The sequence below is a fragment of the Convolutriloba macropyga genome, chromosome 4 (assembly GCF_964194025.1).
Source record: "Convolutriloba macropyga chromosome 4, txConMacr16.3, whole genome shotgun sequence".
Taxonomy (NCBI): domain Eukaryota; kingdom Metazoa; phylum Xenacoelomorpha; order Acoela; family Convolutidae; genus Convolutriloba; species Convolutriloba macropyga.
The window spans coordinates 24206609-24230517 of NC_134471.1; the positions used below are offsets into that span (position 1 = coordinate 24206609).

Below are 23909 nucleotides of genomic sequence, written 5' to 3' on the forward strand. Positions count from 1 at the left end.
ATTAAAAATCAATAGTGTGCATCTAAGTATTTGCAAACTTATATGCCCTAATTCTTTAATATTAGTCTTGAGTTTTTGATTTCGACTATCAATTTTGAAAAAGCTCCCCTTATAGACCGTATTTGTCATAAAATTGACAGTCCGAATCTAACCTAAAAAGTCTAGTGGTCTATTAAAGAACTGTTGGTCTATCTTATTTCTTTAGTTGTTTCAATTCATGGAAGGCCACAAGCCTCTATCGCGACTATTTTCCGGCAATCTGCCGGCTATGTTTTTCGGTGTTGGTTATTGGGTAACAAGAGTTACATATGTTCATCAGTACGTTACTTTTCAACTTTTGAATACCCTTTGGCAAATAGCGAGATCGTTGAAAATTAGCCAACACCAACAGAAAAAAAATTACAGAACAATATTCAACAAAACAATTACAAAGCAAATTCAACAGAAAAAAAATTAGCCAACACCAACAAAAAATTAGCCAACACCAATCATGAAAAACCCTAAAAAGAAATTTTTGTCAAGCGGTGAATTATTAATTTCACTCGTAACCACTTTGTTGCAATTATATTAGTCTTGCTGGTCTGTCTGTTGGAAATGCTTCTTTGACTGATCTGAATTGATCCCTATTAATAGCCGCGTCAGCAATTCCAGGCGGCTATTATTGCGCTCCTATTTTTACAATTCAAAGAATTTGAATTGTATTGGGGCGCTGTCTTTTTACGACTCGAAGAGAAGTATTGGTTTTCTTAAGGTTTTTTGAATAAGGAAGTACTATTCGTTCAGACGCTGTTTTGACCTAAAAGCGAAAGTGAGTAAAATTGCCATGTGAACTGATTTTTTCTGAGCGAGAGAAGTTTTTGATCATGCGCTGCGTTTAGTGAATGACTTTTTGAGTTTGAAAATTAGTTTTTGACTGAACGGTACATAAAGAAGATAACCGTTTTTTGGTCTAAGTGGCCCAGTTTTTTTGGTTGTAATCTGATTTTTTGTAGAAACTATTTTTATGCGATGCTATATGGAAATTTAAACCTCGAAAAATGATAACACAGTATTTTGGAGAGCCGGAAAATGCGTTTCAAGTTCAAATTTGGCACATTTTTCTTGGATTTGTAGTTAATTTTTTGTCTTTTTCTATTAATTTCTTCATTTATGGATCTTTCAGCCGTCTTTTTTGTCAAAAGTCAGTTAATATGGCAAGTTCACTTTGATAATTCATATACTTAACGGCTCTGTCTACCTCGATGTAGTTTTGTTTTATACAATTGTGCATATGCTAATCCGATTTTGGCAGCTTTTTTCCAATTTTTGTCAGTTTTTGTTTGTATTTTGGTTTCAAGTACTAGAAATAGTCTTTTTGTGCAACATGGGGACTTTAATTTCATTTCAATAAAAATTCAATCATTTTTTGGTAAGTCTTTGAAAAACAGTTAAAACTTTTTCATAAATGCAGTCTTTTGCCAAAGAAATTTTGCAAAAAATGGTCAAAAGTAGGTCAAAATGGTCGGTGGTTTTCTGATTCTTGAATTTGAGAATTCTTTTTTGAAAAATTCAACTTAGTTTCTAAGATTATTATCTGCCGTTTGGTTGCGAGATCTTTTTGAGATTAGAATCAAGAATTATTTTAGGGCAATTGATAGCCTTGTTAGGTTTTTCAGCCTATCAGTATTTTAACTATCCTAATTATATCTGACTTTTTTCACGTTACGAAACGTTTTCAATTATATAAAATTTTGCTGCATTTTGTTTCTCTTGGTGGCAGTGGTTTAAATTTCATCATTTTTTAGATCAGGCCTGCAGAGGTATTGAATTAATGGTTTAATACAAAAGGTAATGGTTTCAGCTGCAATTACGGATTTTTTTGTGAAGTTTTGACGCTTCGAGTTGCTTCCGGAATTCTTCAGGCTCTGTTTTTGTTTCGCCGTCTGGCGCTCTTTTTTAGTATTACATTTGTTCACACAGCAAAGCTGAAAAAGTCAAATTTTCTGAATGACTTCTTCCTCCCACTAACGGCATTTGCGCGCGTGACGTCATTTCTCACTCGCATTAGCAAAAGTTTTTAGGTTATTTGCGTGATTAGATTTTGATCATATGTGGCTTACCTCACTCAATAATATAACTTTTGCACTTTAAAACTTAAGTTTAATTTGAATTTGTTCAAGGTCAAAGGAACTCATATGTGCAGTAAAGGTCCTTAATAAGAGGCGTCTGCGGAATGAATTTTAACAAGCTTTATTAATTTATCGCTGAATGTTTTTTTACCTAGATTTTGAGCGGCGTCGATTTTTTTTTCAATTTAGATCTGTATCTGTTTCTATCTCTATTATATGGCACGCAGGTCTATTCTTTCGCTGCTATTCCGGCAATCTGCTGGCTATATTATTTGTATTTATTGTCAATATTCGCATAGAGTAGATAAAAATTCTAAACGAGAATGTTTTGCGCAGTGGTTATTTGAACAGACTGACGGTCTAAATTGAATTGGTGATAACAAAAGAATAACTAATGCTAATAGGTGAGTTCAGTAAGGAATAATCATATCAATATTCATATTAATATCCTTGCTGGGCTGGTATTACATAATTGCAAGAATGTATCGTCGTATTGCACGCTGTGTTGATCGGAAGGTACACATTTCCTGAGGCACTCACTAAACACATCTTGAACTATTAAAATTCAACTAACAAAGAGTTCTTCGCGCTATGTTTTTTTAAGATCTGTTCACACATTTTAATGATTTTTGAAGTCAATTTGGAGTAGTGATTTTGGTCACGCCGAAACAGGAAATGGAGCGAAAAAGCTAGTGGTTTTGCGGCGTGAAATTTTTTTCGCTGTAAATTTATTGTAGAGTGAGAAAACGGTGTTTGAACAAAAATTCGCTTTCTCGCTGGTGGTTTTTTTTCACATGCGGCAGTTTCACTTTGATTTTCACTGTTTTTTCAATTTTTTTGATCAGATTTTTTCAAAATTGTTTTCCCAATCTTTTCATAGTTCATTCTACGCCTAGTTTTTTTTTTGTTTGAACCAAATTTTTATTTCTTACTAGTGTTTTTTTTGCCCACATGCGGCATTTCGACATTGATTTTCTGTTTTTTTTACTTGATGTTTTTTTTAGAAATGATTTTCCCAATTCACTCATAGTTCGTTCTAGGTCTAGTTTTTTGTTTAGTCAATGAAAAAAAATTTTGAATTGTTCATCAGGACTAGTCCTACTTTGTTTTTACAATTCAAAGAATTTGAATTGTATTGGGGCGCTGTTTTTAAGATGTGTTCACACATTTTTCAATGACTTTGATCTTTCAAAACGGGATAAACAGGTAAAACCCAGCGGGAATTAAGATTCATTAGAGGCCCAAAGTGGACGTTAGTAGTCCTTCAAGTGCTTGGAGTGTTGCAGCTGCTGGGATTGCCTCAATTCAAGGTTAACAGGTCATTTTTAGGAGTTTTTGGCTCAAAATGGTGCGATTTTTCATGTTTTTTGCGATTTTTTTTGAAGTTTGTTTGCTTGATTAGTCTTAGTTTGAAGTTTTTTAAAAGTTGATGAAGGCCTTTTCTGAGACAAAAGTACTTGTTATGACCATTTTATGAGCTATATGTTTTGGTTCTACAAAAACAAACACACAAAATGATTTTAGTATTTGTATTTTCAAGTTTTTTGAAAATTGTTGTTTTTTTTTGCGTTTTTCCAGCTTCAGGGGCCAAGGAATCTCCTTAAGGTTTGATAATAGGGCACTGTATAGATGACAGTAATAATGGAGTGGTTTCAACATTTTAATGTCTCGAATTTTAAATTTTTTTTTTGAAAAAATCTGCTAAAGTTTTGTCAATTTTTGATATTTGTTCATTCTCAAGTGCCAGGAAATCTATTCCACGGTCTGAAAAAAGTTACTGTATAGTTGCTGGTTTCAATGGTTTTGTTTTCAACAATTCAACTTTTCGAATTTTGAAAATTTTCTGATAAAACTTTCAAGTTTTTAAGTTTTTTTCAAAACAATTCTTTTATTCAGTTTTTCTAGCCAGATAACCTCATACAGGGTTTGATAGTTTGTTAATAAATAGTTGCTAAGGGGTAATTGGATGGTTTTCAACATTTTAATACAACGAATTTCTGTTTTATGAAATTTCTCCATTGAAATGGAACGTTCATATTTGGTGAATACATATTTGGGACGACAAAAGAGGAAAAAGTAGACATTTTAAGAAATATCCGAAGTAGACATTTATAAAAATTATTGCCTATCGATCTTTGAACCAATTAATTTTTTAAGGCTTGCCATTGGTTCACTGGATAGCCTCTAGAGACATTTCTTAAGAATTGATTCTTAAGACTTAAATATAACGATTTTCAGCAACATTTCATTAAAATTTCAATTGATATCATTTTTTTAATTTTTAAAAATTTTCGAGTTAATCAATCTTCAAGGGCCAATGATTTTTTTTCAGGCCTCGCAGACATAATACTGCACCAATTTCAGAAACAAAATTTGGTTTTGAACATAATTTTGGAAATAGTTACATTTAAAGGGATCAAATTTTGCCTTAGAGGTAAAAGCTTCAAAGTTTTATCAATGATTATATTTTTGTTTAGTTTGTTTGATTGTTTGTTTCTCAATTTTTTAGATGATTTTGTTTGTGTTTTTGTTTGGCATCGTTGAATTGATCTGCTGGTCCGGTAGAGTAATTGTAAGTTTTTCATTCAATTCTTTGAATTGTATTTCAGGACTTGTCCTGCTATGTTTTTACTTCGTCTAACAGATTTTTGTTTCGTCTTACCCTGACTTTTTCAATGACTTCAGTGACTTCTACTACTTTGCAGTTAAAATTTGTCTGCGTGACGTCATTGCTGCTTTTAAGTCGATTGCGTGACTTACCCCACTCAAAAAAGACTTCTGAACTCACTTATGAAATATTATTTTATGAACATTTACTAGTTAAAGATCAAGAGCGTGCATCTAAGTAGTGCCAATCTTATATGCCCTAATTCTTGGGTATTAGTCTTAAGTTTTTGATTTCGAAAGTCAATTTTGAAAAAGCTCTTTTAAGGCTTTTTCATTATAGACCCTATGTGTAACATGAAATGACAGTACGTATCTAACCCAAAAAATTAGTGGTCTACTAAAAGAATTTTGGTCAATTTGCTTGCCTATCTTATTTCTTTAGTTGTTTCAATTCATGGAAGGCCACAAGCGTCTATCGCGGCTATTTTCCGGCAATCTTCCGGCTATGTTTTGGTGTTCTAGTTGCTCTCAAACGAAGCTTGTAGCAATTATTTCGCTCCGGCTGAAATCAACGCAATTTTTTCTACTTTTTTTGACTGAACGGTTTCAAGTGAATTTTAAATTGCTCTTAAACGAAGTTTGTAGCAATTTTAATACTCCTGCGATATTTTTTATGCTTGACCGTTTTTCGCTTAACCAATTTTTCGTCTGATCAATTTGAATTTGTCCTCAAAAATGGGACAAGCAGGTAACGCTGGGAGGGCACTAAGTTCTCGTACGCCTAACCAGTCTCTAAGAATGCGATTCGTCAGAAATGTTGTGAGGCGAAAATTTCATGGTGTGAAGGGCGGTTCCTGATGTTGAGAGTTCGACCCCCGCCCCACTCCCCCTCCCCAGTCCACCCTCCGACACCTGGCGGTTTGGACTCCCCTCTCGTCCAGGTCTCTCAACCCCCCACCATCAGTTGACCCCCCTCCCAATGCTTTCATCTCTGAGCTCCAGTCGGGTACTGCCGAAGCCAAACGCTCGCCGGTCGTTTGAGAGCAATTCGCCCGACGTTAGTCAGTTGTTTCACTCCTGACCTCTTGATTTTTGCGTGCTAAATTGCTCTCATTCAAAGTTAAAATCTGTTAAACCCATTTGGGGTTGTTTTATACAAGAACTCTACTGCAACTTTTTCTGTACCACATCTAGATTGGTTTTTAAATTCAAATCTTGTGTTGTAAAATTAGCTCTGATTAATAGCTGCAATCTCGACAGCGAAGCAATTAGTCGGCCCTCTGGTCGTTTTTTATTTTGTCAAAATTTTGTTGAGACCTGTGACGTCACTCTCACATCAAATAGATTTCCTTCATTCGTTCATGCAATTTTGGCGACAGAGCTGCATGCGTAACGTCGATTTTCACACTTCTTGTTCTTTTTGAATCTTTTTCTTCGTTCAGTCAATTTAAATTTTGGACGACTGTTATCTTTCGCGGAGAGATAAAACTTTGGTACCATTGAAAAGTTTTTAAAAAACTGAATCAATTGTTTGAAATTTACGTTTTTCTTTTTTACGTTTCAAAGCATTTCGGGTATCTAAATTAGTAATTTTACGTAAATTATTAAAATTGTTTTTTCATATAACAGGGCATTTTTCATATAACAGATCCCTAGCAGATAGAGTAATTGCTGCTATTGCCCAATTTTATTTTGTGGTTATTAGCCACTCGTGCTTATCTGGCCTTTTAAATCAATTTTGGGCTATCGATCTTATTGCGGAGTTAGAAGAGGACTAAAAGGATGCCGAAAACTGTCGAACAATTCAACTGATTATCGAGGAGACTTTTTCTATTTTGATATACCCGAGGACAAAGTGATGAATCAAGTTTTCGAAATCTTTGTTGTCTTTTCACGGCGCTATACCAAATTTAAATATTTTAGCGCCCATTTTCTGTTTTCATTAACTATATACAATTTTCGGGATCTTCTATCAGTTCTGAGAGAGACAGTCAAAATATTCAACTGAAACATGTATGATTACATGTTTGTGTTGAAAATTTTGCCAGCCAGAAAAGTAAAAGATCCTGCTAAAAGGTAATTTTTGTTGATAAATTTTTTGCGATTAATTTGAATTCTTTTGATTATTTTAGTACTTGATGTAATGAAAACGCACCTGAGAAATCATTTACACAAAAGTATGCTTTCACTTTTAGCTTTATCGAAGAAAACATCATTTCTTTTTGAACGTTGATAAATACTTCGACAATTTTTTTTGTTTTTGTTTGTTTTTTTACTATTGTTAATTGTATTGTTACAAGAGGTGTCAGTATTACAGCTGCCCTTCGTTGATCTTGATTTGGTCAAAGAGCGATAGATAGCTGAATCCGCACAAATGTGGTTTTCAGAAAAAGCTTACTCGTTTTTCCTTATTCTAAAGTCTAACTAGGAATTTGATCTTCAATATAATGCTTTTGGGTTATTAAAATACCAAAATACGCGAACTGTTAATTTTTTGTGTCGATTGACAACAAATATTTAATTCAGTTTTTACTCCTTTGATTTGAATGGAAAAGAGAACTGTTGAGTCAGTAAAACGAAGATTAGTTATGGTCATTTCACAAGCTGAATATTTCTAATGCAAGTTTTCAAAAATTAAAACTCGCCGGTTACTTGCAATTATTAAAATCTAATGAATGTTTTATGAAAGTTGCTTTGGAACTGCATAATTAACAAAAAATTACAAATAAGTCATAAAAAAGTTACAAAATAGACGGGATAAACCGATAAAGCCCGGTCATTAGGTCATTGAGAATTAGGTTATCAAAGTTCATTAGAGCGTTTGCTAGCTGAAATTGGTATTAAGCTTATTAGCTTTCAGTTTAGAAGCTGAATCAAGTATAGTCTTAGAATCCAACTGAAACTGCACGCCGAATTAGAACACTTTTTGACACTGAAACAAATTTTTTTAAAAAAATTTGTCACTTTATCTCTGCTTTTTTAATAGCCGCCCTCATCTTCTCAGCCGGCTATTATAGCGCTCCTATTTTTTTTTACTTCGTCGAATAAAAAAATGTTTCGCTTTACCTCATTTTGCCGCCTTTTCAACATTTTGCGTGAAATCTTTTTGACTTCTCTAGGCTAGTTTCTCTCTTCTCTCATTCTGCTAAAAGTGATTTTGAACATCAGTTGCTCAGCAAAGCAATTCAAAATGAACAGAGTTAGTACAAAAATGGATGTCAGAAATAGAAACGGGATAAACCCATAAAGCCCAATTTTTGATGCCCGCTATTTGAACGTCGTTCCTATAAGCCTTATTTATCATCTCTAATGCTTATTGTTATTGATAGTAGCCCCTGTAGCCTCTCTCTAAGAAACAGAAGTATGTTCAACTACGAAATGCCATCATAAATCGGACTTAAAAAAATGTCTATTTTCCGGCAATCTGCCGGGTATGTTTTGTTTTTTTTTTCTGTTTCAATTCCGATGTGCATCAAGCGCGTTAACGGTGGCTATTTTCCGGCAATTTGCCGGCTATATTTTGTTGTACTAGCTGTTTTGTAAGCGGAGAGCTGAATTTATTACTCAATTATTTACTATCCTTTTTGTTTCAATAAATTGTTTATTGTTCAATTTGAGGCAGGAAGTATACTTTCGTTCATGTTCAGACTTTCGAGCGTTCATGTTCAGACTTTCGCGCGTTTCAAGTAATTATGATAAAAATTTAGGCTGTTATACATCTTAGCGTATGTGAATCATTTTAATAAACAGCTTCCTTGTAAAATATAATTTAAGGTTGATTGGAACTTAATGTGCTTCACGTTTTTGAGAGGTTTTGCGTTTTGATTGTCTTTCCCAAAAAATGTTAACTCAACAATAAAAATAGTGTTTTGTCGGCATATTTTGATACTTTTACGGTGGAAAACATCCTGATCTTATTGCTAGGTAAATATGAGTTCTCGGCAGATTTTTGTGTACCGGCCACATACATTTTGGTTTTTAAAACTTTCAAAGTTCTCTAAAATGGTTTGAACATCTAGTATGGAGTGTTTCCGTAAATCCTGAAAAAAATGGTGCTGTTCTGATATTAAATAAATAAATGATTTGCTCTTTTCTAGGTGATCAAAAATCAGTTAGTAGCAGTCATTCGTCTGTACTGGTGTCAAGGAGCTACAAGTATTCATCGTCATCATCTTCCTCTTCTGCATTTCCTCAGTCAAGTGTCAACGCTGACATTGGTGACGTCAGCAGTAATAGTAGCCGAGTATCCGCTGTTCCTGCTGCACCGTTAAGCGCTTCGGCAGAGCAGAGTTATTGGAACCAGCAGAGTTACAGTGCAGTAAGTTTTTTTATGGTTCTCTTGGATTTTTTGCCGGAAGTTTCTTTTTGACCAGTGTTCATTGGCCTGTGTCAACAGTGTATTCCGTGTTTTTTTACTTTGTTTCTTGTGCTTCGTAAAGGGTATGACTATGCATTACAATGTAAGTAAGCCATTATTAGAACGTAATATATCATTATAAAATGTCGGATTCTACGGAGCTTTAGGGGGTGGGGGGAGGGGTTGTTCCTTTATTTGTCGCCATCTGAAATTCATCTTCAGCCCATTGCGTCAAAAACAATAGAGATTCGTTTGCTTTCAAAGGTGGCTATTGTGCGACATCGATTTGTCACAATCTGAGTTTAATCATCATATAGACCATTTGAGTTTACCTAAAATCTCCCCTTAGTCTCGCTTATTTAAAAAGAATCGTTACGTTTCGCTCGCTTTGTCAAAATTACTTACGAAATTTTTGTGAACTGTTAATCTATATTTTTGCAGAGCAACAATCTGAAGCCCCTAGAGCAGCCCCTGAATGGTATTAATTCATCAAACCAACGTCATCTAGGGGAGCAGGGGAAAACTAACCTGCATCAGTCGGTCTCTTCATCCGGGGTGATTTCGGGTAGCGACCGGGGAATCAGTAATAGTGGACAAAATAGCCGACAACAGCAGCCTTACAGAATACAGCCTCTACGCCCTCCAGTTGTTACTGCTTCCACAGTCACTGTCAACCCAGCACAACTTCTCTCTGCCAATCAGCTCTCAGGTGAGTTGGGCGATGATGTAATAGGTTTGGGCCTTAGTAGGAGCTGAATAAGAGAACCCTTTTCAGTCATTACTGGCAGGATTGGCTATTTGAATCATTTTTCTTAACTTGCTCTTATCGGTTGTACGATTCCTCGGAGAGTAATGTTACTTCACTTGTTTGCGCGTCTCGAAGAAGAGATTGAGAGTTATGCCTGCTCTTTTTTAATCGCAAGAAAATATCCGACTTGTTACGTTATGGCTGAGAGAGCCGAATTAAATTAGTATCCGCACCAGTTAAATTTTCGGGAGACACATCTCTCTTGGAAGATTTCTTGTTCCGATATATTTGGTCTACCGTTGTAAAGATATCCTCATTCATTTCTCAGTCGATGGAACTCAGAATGTTCTAGAATACAATAATATCCTGCTTACGAGGTCACTCTCGGAAAACATATCAACAGATCATCAATCTGCCGACCCCAACTCACATCCATTCCCAGACGTTGACGAGGCCTTTTCCATGGACTCGGAAAAGCTCAAAGTGCGCTTTTTGTCCGCCTGGAACAATGTCAAGAATGGATGGGCTTTTGGAAAACGAAAGGCGTCCTTTTCATCACCTCATCCCATATGGTAAGAAATTGCTTTGTATACTCCTACCGAGAATAAGTTTTCACATGTTGCTATATTAGTGATTTAGGTCAGTTGGTTTTTTTTAGCGTAAGAGTACTGAGCATGAAGCTCTTTGAAGCAATTCAGTCATTTTAATATTTTAATGTTGCAACAAAAGTGTATTTATTAATAGCCGCCCTCATCTTCTCAGCCGGCTATTATAGCGCTCCTATTTTTTAGACGCGAAGAGGAGTATTGTAGAAGTCCTTTTTTCTAAATCAATTTTATTGGAGTGAATTTTGAAGCGGGGAATGAAACACGTGAAAAAATTTGGAGTGATTTTGTTGATGAACAAAATGAAGAGTAGAGCGAAAAGAGAGTGGTTTTTTGTTCATATCGCTGTTTTCGAGAGAGCGAGAAATTGAGGTGTGAAAAAAAAATTCTGTGAGCGAGTGGAATTTTTTTGTTCACGTGCGGCATTTTAAACCGGTTTTTTCCAATTTTTTTGGTTAAGAGGTTTGGTTATGATTGTTTTTTAATTTTAGGCTGGTGTTGGTAGTGGTTTGAAGGTTTCTGGAAATTTATATGAATTTTATGCTAATTCGATGGATTTTCATGTATTTTGATTTTTGGGCTAATTTTTGCTATTTTTTGACTTTTGTTCTGTTTTACTGCTTCAAATGGGTATTTAAAAGACCCCTACTACTTGAGCAATTTTTAGTTAACAAATAGTTGCAGTTTTGTGAATATGAAGCAATTTTTTGTTGAGAATTACGACGAAAAAGAGCAAAAATTGGAACTATTTTTCTTATTTTTTTTTCAGTTTTTCGATTTTTTTTCTGTTCTTTGGATACATGTCTTAGCCTATTATGACTTGCCTACTGTTATGCGATCATCTGGATACCCTATTGGCCGAAAAGAATTTTTCTTTGGATTTATGTGCTTCTGTAATATTAGAAAATTTATTAACTTTTTCCAGTTTTTTAGTCAAAGTTGTTTGGAAGAGCTTATTTTTTCATGATTTGGCATCAAGTGTTTTTAACTTCTCATAAGGGGTTTTAGTAGGTACTAGCTGTGTTGATGAAGTAATTTTTGACAGAGATAGTTTTTTCGGGGTCTCGATTGATGACAAATTTTGATCAGATTTTTTATCATATTTTAATAGGCTTGATTTTTTTGGCTTAACTTTTTTGTTTTATGGTTTTGTTTCAAGATAATCCTAAATTAGTGAAGGCACGTTTTGTCTGATGAGTAGTTGATTGACCCATAAGTGGATTTGAACTTCGAGTCGTTTCCGGAATTCTTCCGGCTATGTTTTTTTTAATTCGTCGAACTTTTTTCGCTTTACCATTTTGCCGCTTTTTCGACATTTTGCGTGAAATCTTTTTGACTTCTTTAGGCTAGTTTCTCTCTTCTCTCATTCTGCTAAAAGTGAATTTGAACATCAGTTGCTCAGCAAGGCAATTCAGAATGAACAGAGTCAGTATAAAAAATTGAAGTCAGAAATAGAAACGGGATAAACCCATAAAGCCCAATTTTAGATGCCCGCTATTTGAACGTCGTTCCTATAAGTTTTAGTTACCATCTCTTTTGCTTATTGGTATTGATAGTAGCCCCTGTAGCCTCTCTCTAAGCAACAGAAGAATGTTCAACTACGAAGAAATGCCGTCAAAATAAATCGGACTTAAAAAATGTTTTTGAACAAAAATCTTTTGTTTTTCAATATCTTCTATTCTTTCAATCGCAATCATGCTTATTGGAATCAATAACGGCGGCTATTTTCCGGCAATCTGCCGGGTATGTTTTTCCTCGAAAACGAGTCTTTATAGTGTTATATAATCCAGGTATTTTACAAGCTAAAGATATGCTGATATTACCGATAGGTATTTGAAAATGTGGGGTTTTACCAATTTTATTAAGGACTTCTGAATTTTCAAGTTCCAAAAGGGAAGCAGCAGTTTCTCAAATCTTTGTCAAAATTGCAACTTGATTTCACAGAAGAGTGATTTTGTGACAGTTGCACAAATATTTTCAGGCTACTTGGTGTAAAGTATGACTCAAAAGGAAGCAGTGCGGAAAGCTTAGATGGGCAGGATCACCGGGATACCCAAGGAAGTGCTGAACTGGTCAACATTTCAGATAATGCCTTCACTGATGAGCCATTACTGCTGGGCTCCTCAAACACCCACCTGAATCCAGGAAAGAGGGTTCTGAGCGGAAGCAGTGCTAACATCACCTCAAACAATGTAGCGGCTGCGTTGGCTAATAACGTATCCCAGAATGGAAATTTAGAAGTGAGAATGAAAGAAAAGTATCTCGGATAATTTTAACAAATTTTACCGTATGTAATTTGTTAAGTGTTTGGAAATCGTGTTAGGGATTGTTTAATTATGATCAAGCAGAGTTGAGCAATAAGTTGAGTCTTGTTGGTCTCTTTTAATAGCCGCGAAGCGATACCGGCTATTATTGTGGACATCGTGGTTTTTTACGACCCGAAGACGAGTATTGGTTTTAAGGGTTTTTTTAAAGACGGAAGTACTATTTGTTCAGGCGGCGTTTTGACTTAATAGTGAAAGTGAGTAAAATTGCCGTGTGAAGCAACTTTTTCTGAGCGAGAGAAGGTTTTTGTTTATGCGCTGCGTACAGCGAATGACTTTTTGACTTTGAAAAGAGTTTTTGAGAGATTGGCGCATATAGATGACAGTTTTAAACCGTGTTTTCGACCATTTGGCCTACATTCTTTTTAATAGCCACACAGCGGTAGCTGGGGCTATTATTGTCCTTCTCTTGGTTTTTTTTTACAATTCAAAGAATTTGAATTGTATTGGGGCAGTGTCTTTTTTTAAGATCTTCTCACATTTTCACGATTTTCGAAGTCAAATTGGAGTAGTAATTTTGGTCACGCCGAAACAGGAAGTGGAGCGAAAAAACGAGTGCTTTTGCGGCGTGAAGTTCGCTAGTGGTTTTTTGTTCACATGCGGCAATTTCACTCTGATTTTTAATGTTTTTTTTTCAATTTTTTGGATTGGTTTTTTCTAAAGCGTTTTCCCTATTCATTGACAGTTCCTTCTAGGCCTAGTTTTTTGCTTGAACCAAGTTTCCATTTCTCGCTAGTGGTTTTTTGTTCGCATGCGGCATTTTGACATTGATTTTCTTTTATTTTTTTAATCTGTTTTTCTTTAGAAATGGTTTTAACAATTCACACATAGTCCGTTCTAGGTCTACTTTTTTGTTTAGTTTGAATTGTACCTCAAGACTTGTCCTGCTATGTTCTGAATTTCGTCGCGATTTTTGTTACGACCATATGGTGTCACAACCACTTCAAAACTGCTTTTTGTTCATTCGTTCATGCAATTTCAACTGAAGTGCGTGCGTGACGTCATTTTTCGCTGGTAGTGGAGAGAGTTGTTTTGTTCATTTGTGTGATGATATTTGGTCAAACTTGACTCACCTCACAAAGATGACTTCACTTTGAAATTGACTTTTTTTAAATTTAATTCAAAGAGGTAAAGTCAAATGGGTGTGTTTCGCTGTAACTGAAGGGTATTAGAGAGCAGCTAATAGAGGCAGCAAAATCTTATACAGATTTTTCAAATCAAAATATAACGTATCAGCTTTCAATGAAAAGACGAATTTTTTTATCTGTCTTTTTTACTGTTTTAGACTGCAGAGCTACAAAGCTATTGCGAGTATTTTCCGGCAATCTGCCAGGTATGTTTTTTAACTTGATTTAATTGTCGAAGTAAAATTTTATCGATGCCACATGGATATGCAACCATCTGAAATCGATACCACAATGTTTCTGAGAGCTTAATAATGCGTTTCAAGTGCAAAATTGGCCTATATTTCTCAGTTTTTGGTCAAATTTTGGCTTTTTTTCATTGTTTTTGCGTTTTTTTGGCTCTTTGGGCGGACTTTTAAATACCAAATTAGTAAAAAAGTTAATGTCTTTTTGATAATTCCTCAATTGGATGTCTCTTTTTGACGTGAGGTGTTTTCAATTCTCTAAAGTTGCACACATGCTAAACAAATTTTGGCGGTTAAGTTTATTCTTTGTACGTTGAATTTATTTACTATAAGTTTTTTAGTGCACCGTTGGTGTTTTTGGTTTCCTTTTGTTGCTAACGGAATTATTCTTGGCGATAACTCTTTATAAAAGTCAGTGAAAATTTTTACATTATTTTGACCTTTTTTTAAAAATGTTTTACTATTTCGCAATTGATGTTTTCACTTCTTTCTGAGACAAGAAGATGGCTATGTAATGTGGTTAAACATCGATTGCTCAATATAAAAAATCAATGTTTTTTACTTCAATTATCGTTTTGATTTTCACTGTAGTTTTTGAATTTTCAGTAATTGCGAATTAGTTTTTTGTATCTTCTTCACAATTTATGTATTCTCCACAATCTAGTATGTTTCTCGCTAATAGTGTCCTTAGACTTATGGTTTTTTGCCCTGCCTTTGTTAAATTGAAAATTATCAATTTCAACTAATAATTGTTGTTTTTACCTTTGAATTTTTTTAACGTTTTTCTTGTTGGTAAATAATTTTTTAAACGTAATATGGCATCGAGGCTGCGCTAGCTTCACTTTTAGAGTTTTTGAAAAAAACTTTTCTCCGCGAATATACATAGGGCTTGGTTTTGCTGACATACTATTTTTTCGCGTTTCAATATTGCTCTGCCTCTTTAGTCTTTTTATGGTCAATTTCGATTTGACTTATTTGTCATTGTATAGTTTTATCGCGTTCATTTTGATTTAAAGCCGCAACTTATTTTTTTAATTACAGCAAAAAATTTTATTTAATTCCCAATTGATAACTGTTATTATATTGAAAAATAGTGTTTCGATTGAGAGAATTTATGGAAATTGATTAATTTTGTAACAATTTTAGCCATTTCTTCTATTTTTCAATTTTTTCTTCAGAAATGGAGTTTTGGGAGCCTAACATGGATTGATTTTTTCTGCTTGCGTACTTTGATGTTGTCAATTGCGTACAAAATATTCGACTTGTTTTATATAGGAGTAACGTAATTTTTTTTCAGTTTTGTTTGTGGGCTATCTTCATTGTTTGACTGATTTTGTTTTGTTATAATGGTCACTTTAGTAGGAACTAGTTGATTTAAAAAGTAATTCTTTCACGAAGACGACACTTCCAGTTGTTTCAGGAATTCTTCCGGCTCTGTTTTTTATTTTGTCTCCATCGATGATTCTTACAACCAATGATTTTTTCAATTTCAGTGACTTCTACTGCTTTGCAGTTAAAATTTGTGTTCGTAACGCCGTTTGTTATGCTTTTATGGCAATTGCGTGACTTACCCTTCCAGAAAATGGCTTCTGAACTCACTTAATGAACTTCAATCTTTATGAACATTTACTAGTTAAAGATCAATAGTGTTCATCTAAGTATTGCTTGACGTATATGCACTAGTTCTTGAGTTTTAGAGTCTTGAGTTTTTGATTTCGAATATTAATTTTGAAAAAGTTTTTTCCTTATAGAGCGTATGCGTCTCAGAAAAATGGCAGTCCAAATCTAACTCAAAAAGTCTAGTGGTCTATTAAGGGACTGGTTGTCTATCTGTCTATCTTATTTGTTCAGTTGTTTCAATTTCATGGAAGGCCACAAGCGACTATCGTGGCTATTTTCCGGCAATCTGCCGGCTATGTTCATACATTTTTTCGCTTGGTCTTTTTATCGCTGCGAAGCTGTAAGCTGAGCGAAGCTCTATTGCGGTGCTCTTGGTTTTTTTTTGTTTCGTCGTCTGACGCTCTTTTTTCGTTTTACATTTGTTCACACAGCAAAGCTGAAAAAGTCAAATTTTCTGAATGACTTCTTCCTCTCACTAACGGCTTTTGCGCGCGTGACGTCATTTCTCACTCGCTTTAGCAAAAGTTTTTAGGTTATTTGCGTGATTAGATTTTTGATCATTCGTGACTTACCTCACTCAAAAAAATGACTTTTGCACTTTAAAACATAAGTTTAATTTGAATTTGTTTAAGGTCAAAGGAACTCATATGTGCAGTAAAGGTCCCTAATAAGAGGCTTCTGCGGAATGAAATTTAGCAAGCTTTTTTAATTTATCGCTGAATGTTTTCACCTAGTTTTTTGAGCGGCGTCGATTTTTTTTTCAGTTTAGATCTGTATCTGTTTCTATCTCTATTATATGGCACGCAGGTCTATTCTTTCACAGCTATTCCGGCAATCTGCCGGCTATGTTTCATTTGACTTTTCCCATAAGGCCCATGGTCATCAGGTTGCTGTTAAGCTCTTTTAGAGAAACCCAATGCAGGGTATTCAACCTGCCTAACAACCAAAACTAGCCTTGCATCAGTCCTATAACATCAATTGGTCCGACAAAGCTGCCAAATTCATTCCTTCAATTGACTCGCACCTAACTTGTCCACGATTCAGTCCGTGTTTGCAATAGTCTGCAATCAAGACTGTACCGAAGTCTGTTGATGATGTCCTTCTGGAGAAATGATTTTCTGCAAATCGAAGTGATTGCATATAGTTAATGTACCTGAAATCTTTCTTGTGAATTAGAGGCTGTAAGTTGAGCCTAGCTAAATTGAGGCACTCGTGGTGTTTATTTTAGCCTCGCCTTCATTTTTTGTACGCCCGGCACACGTAAACATCAATTTTGTCATGTCACTCCTTAGTTTCCTCTAATGTGCTAACGTCATTAATTGCTCTCAACCGAAGTTTGTAGTAATTATAATATTCCTGTGCTCATTTCTAATGCGGTTTGTCGCTTGACCAATTTTTGTAGCTTGACTTTTTCGTCCTCAAAAATGGGCAAAACCCGGAGGACATTTAAGTGGCTAAGCAGCTCTTTTTGAGCCTTACGCCATGCTAGCTAGCCTCTGAGTATGCGATTCACCTAACCTATTTTTTGGGGTCAATTTCACGGTGCGAAGGACGGTTCCCATTCTCAAAAGTGTGATCGCCTCAGTCACCCCCACCCCAAAACTCCCCCATCCATCCTCCTCCACCTGGCGATTTCTGCAACCCTCTTGACCAGTTCTCCCAACCGTAACTCCATCGCTTGAATTTGTTACCATCTGTATTCTTCCTGCTGCATATGTTTCTCAGCTTTAGCGGCTGTTCTACAACAATATCAGTGATTTTTAATAGCTGAGATTTTGAGCTGTTGCTGGCCTTTTATTAGTTTTTGCGACTCGAAGAGGAATATTTTTTTGTTATTATTGTACTTTTTGTTCAGGCAGGATTTTGGCCTAAAAACTTTTTGAACTGATTTTTCCTGAGCGAGACAATTTTTTTAATTTAACTTGGAATAATTTTTTGATAGACAATTATGTAGAGGTACCCAAGTGGTTAACGCTAATGAGTCGTACACCGTGGATTGGGTTTGAACCTCTCCGTTGTCAAATCTTTTTGCAACTACAAATTTTCTTAGCTGATGCACCCTCTTTGAGTTAAAGTTAAGATGTCTGCACTAACTTTTTCCTACTCATTTTTGTTTCTATCTGTATTTTACGACACGCAGGCCTATTTCGCAGCTATTCCTGTAGTCTGCAGGCTGTTTGTCACATTTTTGTGGAATGTTTTTTAATAGGTGCTTTGAGGTTTTGTAGCCCGCGGCAGCTAAAACAGTGTTTGGAGAGCTCAACCATGCATTTGAAGGGCAAATGGACTCTATCTCACGATTTATAATTTTTAATAGATTTTTTTTTATTAATAGCCGCCCTCATCTTCTCAGCCGGCTATTATTGCGCAGGAGAAATGATTTTCTGCAAATCGAAGTGATTGCATATAGTTAATGTACCTGAAATCTTTCTTGTGAATTAGAGGCTGTAAGTTGAGCCTAGCTAAATTGAGGCACTCGTGGTGTTTATTTTAGCCTCGCCTTCATTTTTTGTACGCCCGGCACACGTTAACATCAATTTTGTCATGTCACTCCTTAGTTTCCTCTAATGTGCTAACGTCATTAATTGCTCTCAACCGAAGTTTGTAGTAATTATAATATTCCTGTGCTCATTTCTAATGCGGTTTGTCGCTTGACCAATTTTTGTAGCTTGACTTTTTCGTCCTCAAAAATGGGCAAAACCCGGAGGACATTTAAGTGGCTAAGCAGCTCTTTTTGAGCCTTGCGCCATGCTAGCTAGCCTCTGAGTATGCGATTCACCTAACCTATTTTTTGGGGTCAATTTCACGGTGCGAAGGACGGTTCCCATTCTCAAAAGTGTGATCGCCTCAGTCACCCCCACCCCAAAACTCCCCCATCCATCCTCCTTCACCTGGCGATTTCTGCAACCCTCTTGACCAGTTCTCCCAACCCTAACTCCATCGCTTGAATTTGTTACCATCTGTATTCTTCCTGCTGCATATGTTTCTCAGCTTTAGCGGCTGTTCTACAACAATATCAGTGATTTTTATTAGCTGAGATTTTGAGCTGTTGCTGGCCTTTTATTAGTTTTTGCGACTCGAAGAGGAATTTTGTTTTGTTATTATTGTACTTTTTGTTCAGGCAGGATTTTGGCCTAAAAACTTTTTGAACTGATTTTTCCTGAGCGAGACATTTTTTTTTCAATTTAACTTGGAATAATTTTTTGATAGACAATGTAGAGGTACCCAAGTGGTTAACGCTAATGAGTCGTACACCGTGGATTGGGTTTGAACCTCTCCGTTGTCAAATCTTTTTGCAACTACAAATTTTCTTAGTTGATGCACCCTCTTTGAGTTAAAGTTAAGATGTCTGCACTAACTTTTTCCTACTCATTTTTGTTTCTATCTGTTTTTTACGACACGCAGGCCTATTTCGCAGCTATTCCTGTAGTCTGCAGGCTGTTTGTCAAATTTTTGTGGAATGTTTTTTAATAGGTGCTTTGAGGTTTTGTAGCCCGCGGCAGCTAATACAGTGTTTGGAGAGCTCAACCATGCATTTGAAGGGCAAATGGACTCTATCTCACGATTTATAATTTTTAATAGATTTTTTTATTAATAGCCGCCCTCATCTTCTCAGCCGGCTATTATTGCGCTCGTATTTTTTTTTTTACTTCGTCAAACTTTTTTTCGCTTTACCATTTTACCGCTTTTTCGACATTTTGCGTGAAATTTTTTTGACTTCTCTAGGCTAGTTTCTCTCTTCTCTCATTCTGCTAAAAGTGAATTTGAACATCAGTTGCTAAGCAAAGCAATTCAAAATGAACAGAGTCGGTATAAAAAATTGAAGTCAGAAATAGAAACGGGATAAACCCATAAAGCCCAATTTTAGATGCCCGCTATTTGAATGTCGTTCCTATAAGTCTTAGTTATCACCTCTAATGCTTATTGGTGTTGATAGTAGCCCCTGTAGCCTCTCTCTAAGAAACAGAAGTATGTTCAACTACGAAATGCCATCAAAATAAATCGGACTTAAAAAATATTTTTGTACAAAAATCTTTTTTTTTTCAGTATATTCTATTCGTTCAATCCCAATAATGCTTATTGGAATCAACGGCGGCTATTTTCCGGCAATCTGCCGGGTATGTTTTTTAATAGCCCCCGACAGCCTCTCAACGGCTATTATTCAGGCGCTCTCTTTTATAATTCGCTTTACCTTTTGATCACGTTTTTCGTTTTACTTAAGTCACAATTTTCACTTTTGACTTCTGACTTACTTCACTCACTGTTTCAATTGAATGGATTTTAAATTCTTTCATGTATTCAATTACGCAATATAGCGAGTACGGTTAAAGTCAAAAGAGCAAAATCAAAAGAGACGGAATGGACCGATAAAGCCCGGTCATTAGGTTATGAAAGTTTGCTAGCTGATATCGGTATTAAGCTTTTTACATTTCTGTTTAGAAGCTGAATTAAGTATAGTTTTAGTATCTAACTAAAACTGCACGCCCAATTAGAACACTTTTCGACACTGAAAAAAAACAGAAAAAAATTCAGTCAAATTGTCTCCTTTTTTCTTTTTCTATTTCAATACCGAAGTCCATCAAACGCGTCAACGGCGGCTATTTTCCGGCAATCTGCCGTTTATGTTTAAACTAGACCTATTCCTTAGAAATTTATGTCATCAGAGTTCTTTTGTTGGCTGATTGTTGTACCAGGAAGTTTGCATTTTTTTCTTTAAATGTTTTTCATTTACAGAAAAATAACTTTGGCTGGCCTGTCAAGCTAATAGCTGTTCTCTTGCTTTAGTTTGTTTGCTACTAGGTTTCTACACCTCGAAGGAACGCGCAGTTTTATTTTCATCTAATGTTGCAAAGACGTCTGAAAAATTGTATGTTGTGAATACAGATTTGTCTGCTACGAAATTGGAAACTCAATTTGGCATAGAATGCTACGTTTGCGAGTTCTCAGAAGTCCGTTTTCATAATTTGGAAGCAATTGATGGACTATTGAAGCACAGATATTTGGATTTGATTGTGAATGAGGTGGATGCAAATTATAATGTTATTCGTTTGATGTCATTCAAAGTGCCCGATTCCAAAGAACCGAAATGGAATGAATTTGTTTTCTTCCTTACAATTTTAATTTAATCAAAACTATTGAGTTTTTGCTTTTTAAGTGGCTGCTGTTGGGTGAACTGTAATTTTCTTCAGAGAAAGCACCACTCAAATTTGTTAGCTTTGAAAGTAAAGAAAATTCACTTCAGAAAGTACACAGTATTGGTAGGCTGTAAAAATGTAATTTCAAAAACTGTCCTATCTGTGATCTTAAATTAAATGAAAGCGAGCCTCACACTGACGAAGTCAACCGCTCGCTGGTCGTTTGAGAGCAATTCGATCGACGTTAGTTGTTTACGTTGATTATATTAGTCCCATGGTCTTTTTATGCAATTTTTCGCTTGACTGAACTTTTGTCTGATGCTTTAAGATTTTTTGGCTGGCGCTCGGAAGGCATCAAGTTTTCTTAGAGCCCTATGCCTAAGTATATTCTAAGAGGGCAATTCACTGCAACTGCTTTCAGGAGACAATTTCATGATGTTAAGGGCTGTTCCTAATCTGAATAAAAAGGTAAAACCCGGAGGGCATTTAGTGGCTGCGCAGCTCTCCTAGATTATCTACGCTTTTTAATTTTCTATATAACTGATTCATCAGAACGGTTTTTGGAGGACTATTTTAAATTTAAAAGTCTGACTCCCCCTCAGTCAACCACCCCACTCATTCCCACACCACACTCCGCACGTCCACTCTCCTCTCTGCCGGGCAATTTGGACCCCCCTCTCTCGTCCAGCCCTACCTTCCCCATCGCTTGACCTTGATATTTCTATTTTTTTTCTGGTGGAAATATAGAAGTTTCACGAGTGCGTCACTTTTCTCTTTTCATTTTCCAGATACGCTGTGTTGCAGAATTAAGATTAATGTATGATAGTTCAATTATGTTCACTTATTAATAGCCACCGTTAGCCTCTCAAAGGCTATTTTTTAGGCGCTCTCGGAAAACAATTCAGTCAATGCGTGTTATTTTCTTTTTTGTTTCAATCCGGATGTGCATCGATGTCATCGTCAATGGCCGCTATTTTCCGGCAATCTGCCGTTTATGTTTAAACTAGACCTTTTCCTTAGAAATTTATGTCATCAGAGTTCTTTGGGCTGATTGTTCTACCAGGTTTGCATTTTTTTCTGTAAATGTTTTTCATATCCAGAAAGTCAACTTTGGCTGGCCTGTGAAGCTTATAGCCGTTCTCTTGCTTTGGTTTGTTTGTTACTAGGATTTTATACCTCGCAGGAACGCACATTTTTTTTTCGTCTGAAGTTGTAAAGACGTCTGAAAAATTGCATTTTGTGAGTACAGATTTGTCTGCTAGGAAATTGGAAACTCAATGTGCCATAGATTGCTACATTCGCGAGTTCTCAGAAGTCGGTTGTCATAATACGGAAGCAGTTGGAATATTGAAGCACAGATATTCGGGTTTTATTGTAAATGAGGTGAATGCAAGTTATAATGTTGTTTGACGTCATTCAAGCTGCCCGATTCTAAAGAACCGAAATGGAATCATTTTTCTTCCCTACAATTATAATTTAATCAAAACTTTGATTTTTCGCTTTATAAATAACTGCTTTTAGGTGAACTGTAATATTCTTTAGAGAAATCACCTAGAGAAATATCAAAAAATTTGTCGTCTGTGATCTTAAATTGAATTAAAGCTAGCCTCACACTGACGAAGCCAACCGCTCGCCGGTCGTTTGAGAGCAATTCGCTTGAAATTAGTTCTTTATGTTAATTATAATAGTCCCGTGGTCGTTTTATGCGAGTTTTCGCCTGACCGATTTTTTGTCTGACGCTGTTAAATTTCCGTGCTCAAAATGGGATAAACGGTTAGCGCACGGAAGGCATTAAGTAGGGCTGGACGAGAGACGGGGTTCCAAATCGCCCACTGGAGAGGACGTGCGGAGTGTTGTGGGGATGAGTGGGGTGGTTGACTGAATTTAAAATCGTCCTCCACAAACAGTTTTGATTAATCGGATATTTAGAAACTAAAGAACCGTAGGTCTCTAAGAGAACTGCGCAGCCACTCAATGCCCTCCGGGCATTACATTTTTATTAAGATTAAGAACAGCCCTTCAAATCATAAGTGTCTCCTCAAAGCAGTTTTAGTGAAACGCCTGACTAGAGTATAGTTAGTGATAGGGCTCTAAGATAATTTAATGCCTTCCTTGCGCTACCTGTTTATCCCATTTTGAGCACGGAAATTTAGAGCCCTATGCCTAAATATACTCTAATAAGGCGTTTCACTAAAACTGCTTTGAGGAGACACTTCAATGATTTGAAGGGCTGTTCTTAATTTTAATAAAAAGGTAATGCCCGGAGGGCTTTGAGTGGCTGCGCAGTTCTCTTAGAGACCTACGGTTTTTTGTTTCTAAATATCCGATTAATCGAAACTCCACCCGATTCATCCCCACAACACACTCCGCACGTCCACCCTCCGCACGTCCACCCTCGGGCAATTTAGAACCCCCTCTCTCGTCCAGCCCTACCTTCCCCATCGCTTTACCTTGATAATTCTGTTTTTTTTTCTGTTGGAAATATTGAAGTGTCACGAGTTCGTGACTTTTCTCGTCTTTTCAATTTTCAATCACGCTGAGTTGCAGAATTCAGATTAAGGTACAATATTTAATTTATTTGCTCTTAATAATAGCCGCCGATAGCCTCTAAACGGCTTTTATCTAGGCGCTTTCCTTTCTTAATTCGATTTCCCTTTTGGTCACGTTTATCGTTTTACATAAGTCACGATTTTGTATATAGTTCACTCGCTGTTTCAATTAAATGGATTTTAAATTCTATTACTCATTGAATTACGTAGTGTGTTTGCTTGCTAACATTGGTATTAAGCTTATCAGATTTCAGTCTATAAGCAGAATGAAGTATGGTTTTAGAATCCAACTGAAATTCACACCAAATTAACCCTTTGTCACAGAAAAAATTTCGGTCAAATTTTCTCTTTTTTTTGTTTTGTTTCAATTCCGATGTGCATCAAGCGCCTCAAGAACGGCTATTTTCCGGTAATCTGCGGGCTCTGTTTTTCATTTTTGATTGTCTCGGTACTATAAATACAACCTTTTCTTTCCATATACAGTTTC

At 35.9% G+C, this 23909-nt stretch overlaps 1 protein-coding gene across 1 annotated transcript in view; it reads left to right on the plus strand.

Annotated features, from left to right (window-relative positions):
• LOC142337532 (uncharacterized) overlaps window positions 1-23909 on the plus strand; it is a 54797-nt gene that overhangs the window by 1602 nt on the left and 29286 nt on the right. The window contains exons 2-5 of the mRNA XM_075386826.1: window positions 8813-9033; window positions 9514-9781; window positions 10173-10392; window positions 12407-12665. Of these exons, the coding sequence (XP_075242941.1) occupies window positions 8813-9033; window positions 9514-9781; window positions 10173-10392; window positions 12407-12665 (968 nt within the window). The remainder of the gene's footprint in view (window positions 1-8812; window positions 9034-9513; window positions 9782-10172; window positions 10393-12406; window positions 12666-23909) is intronic.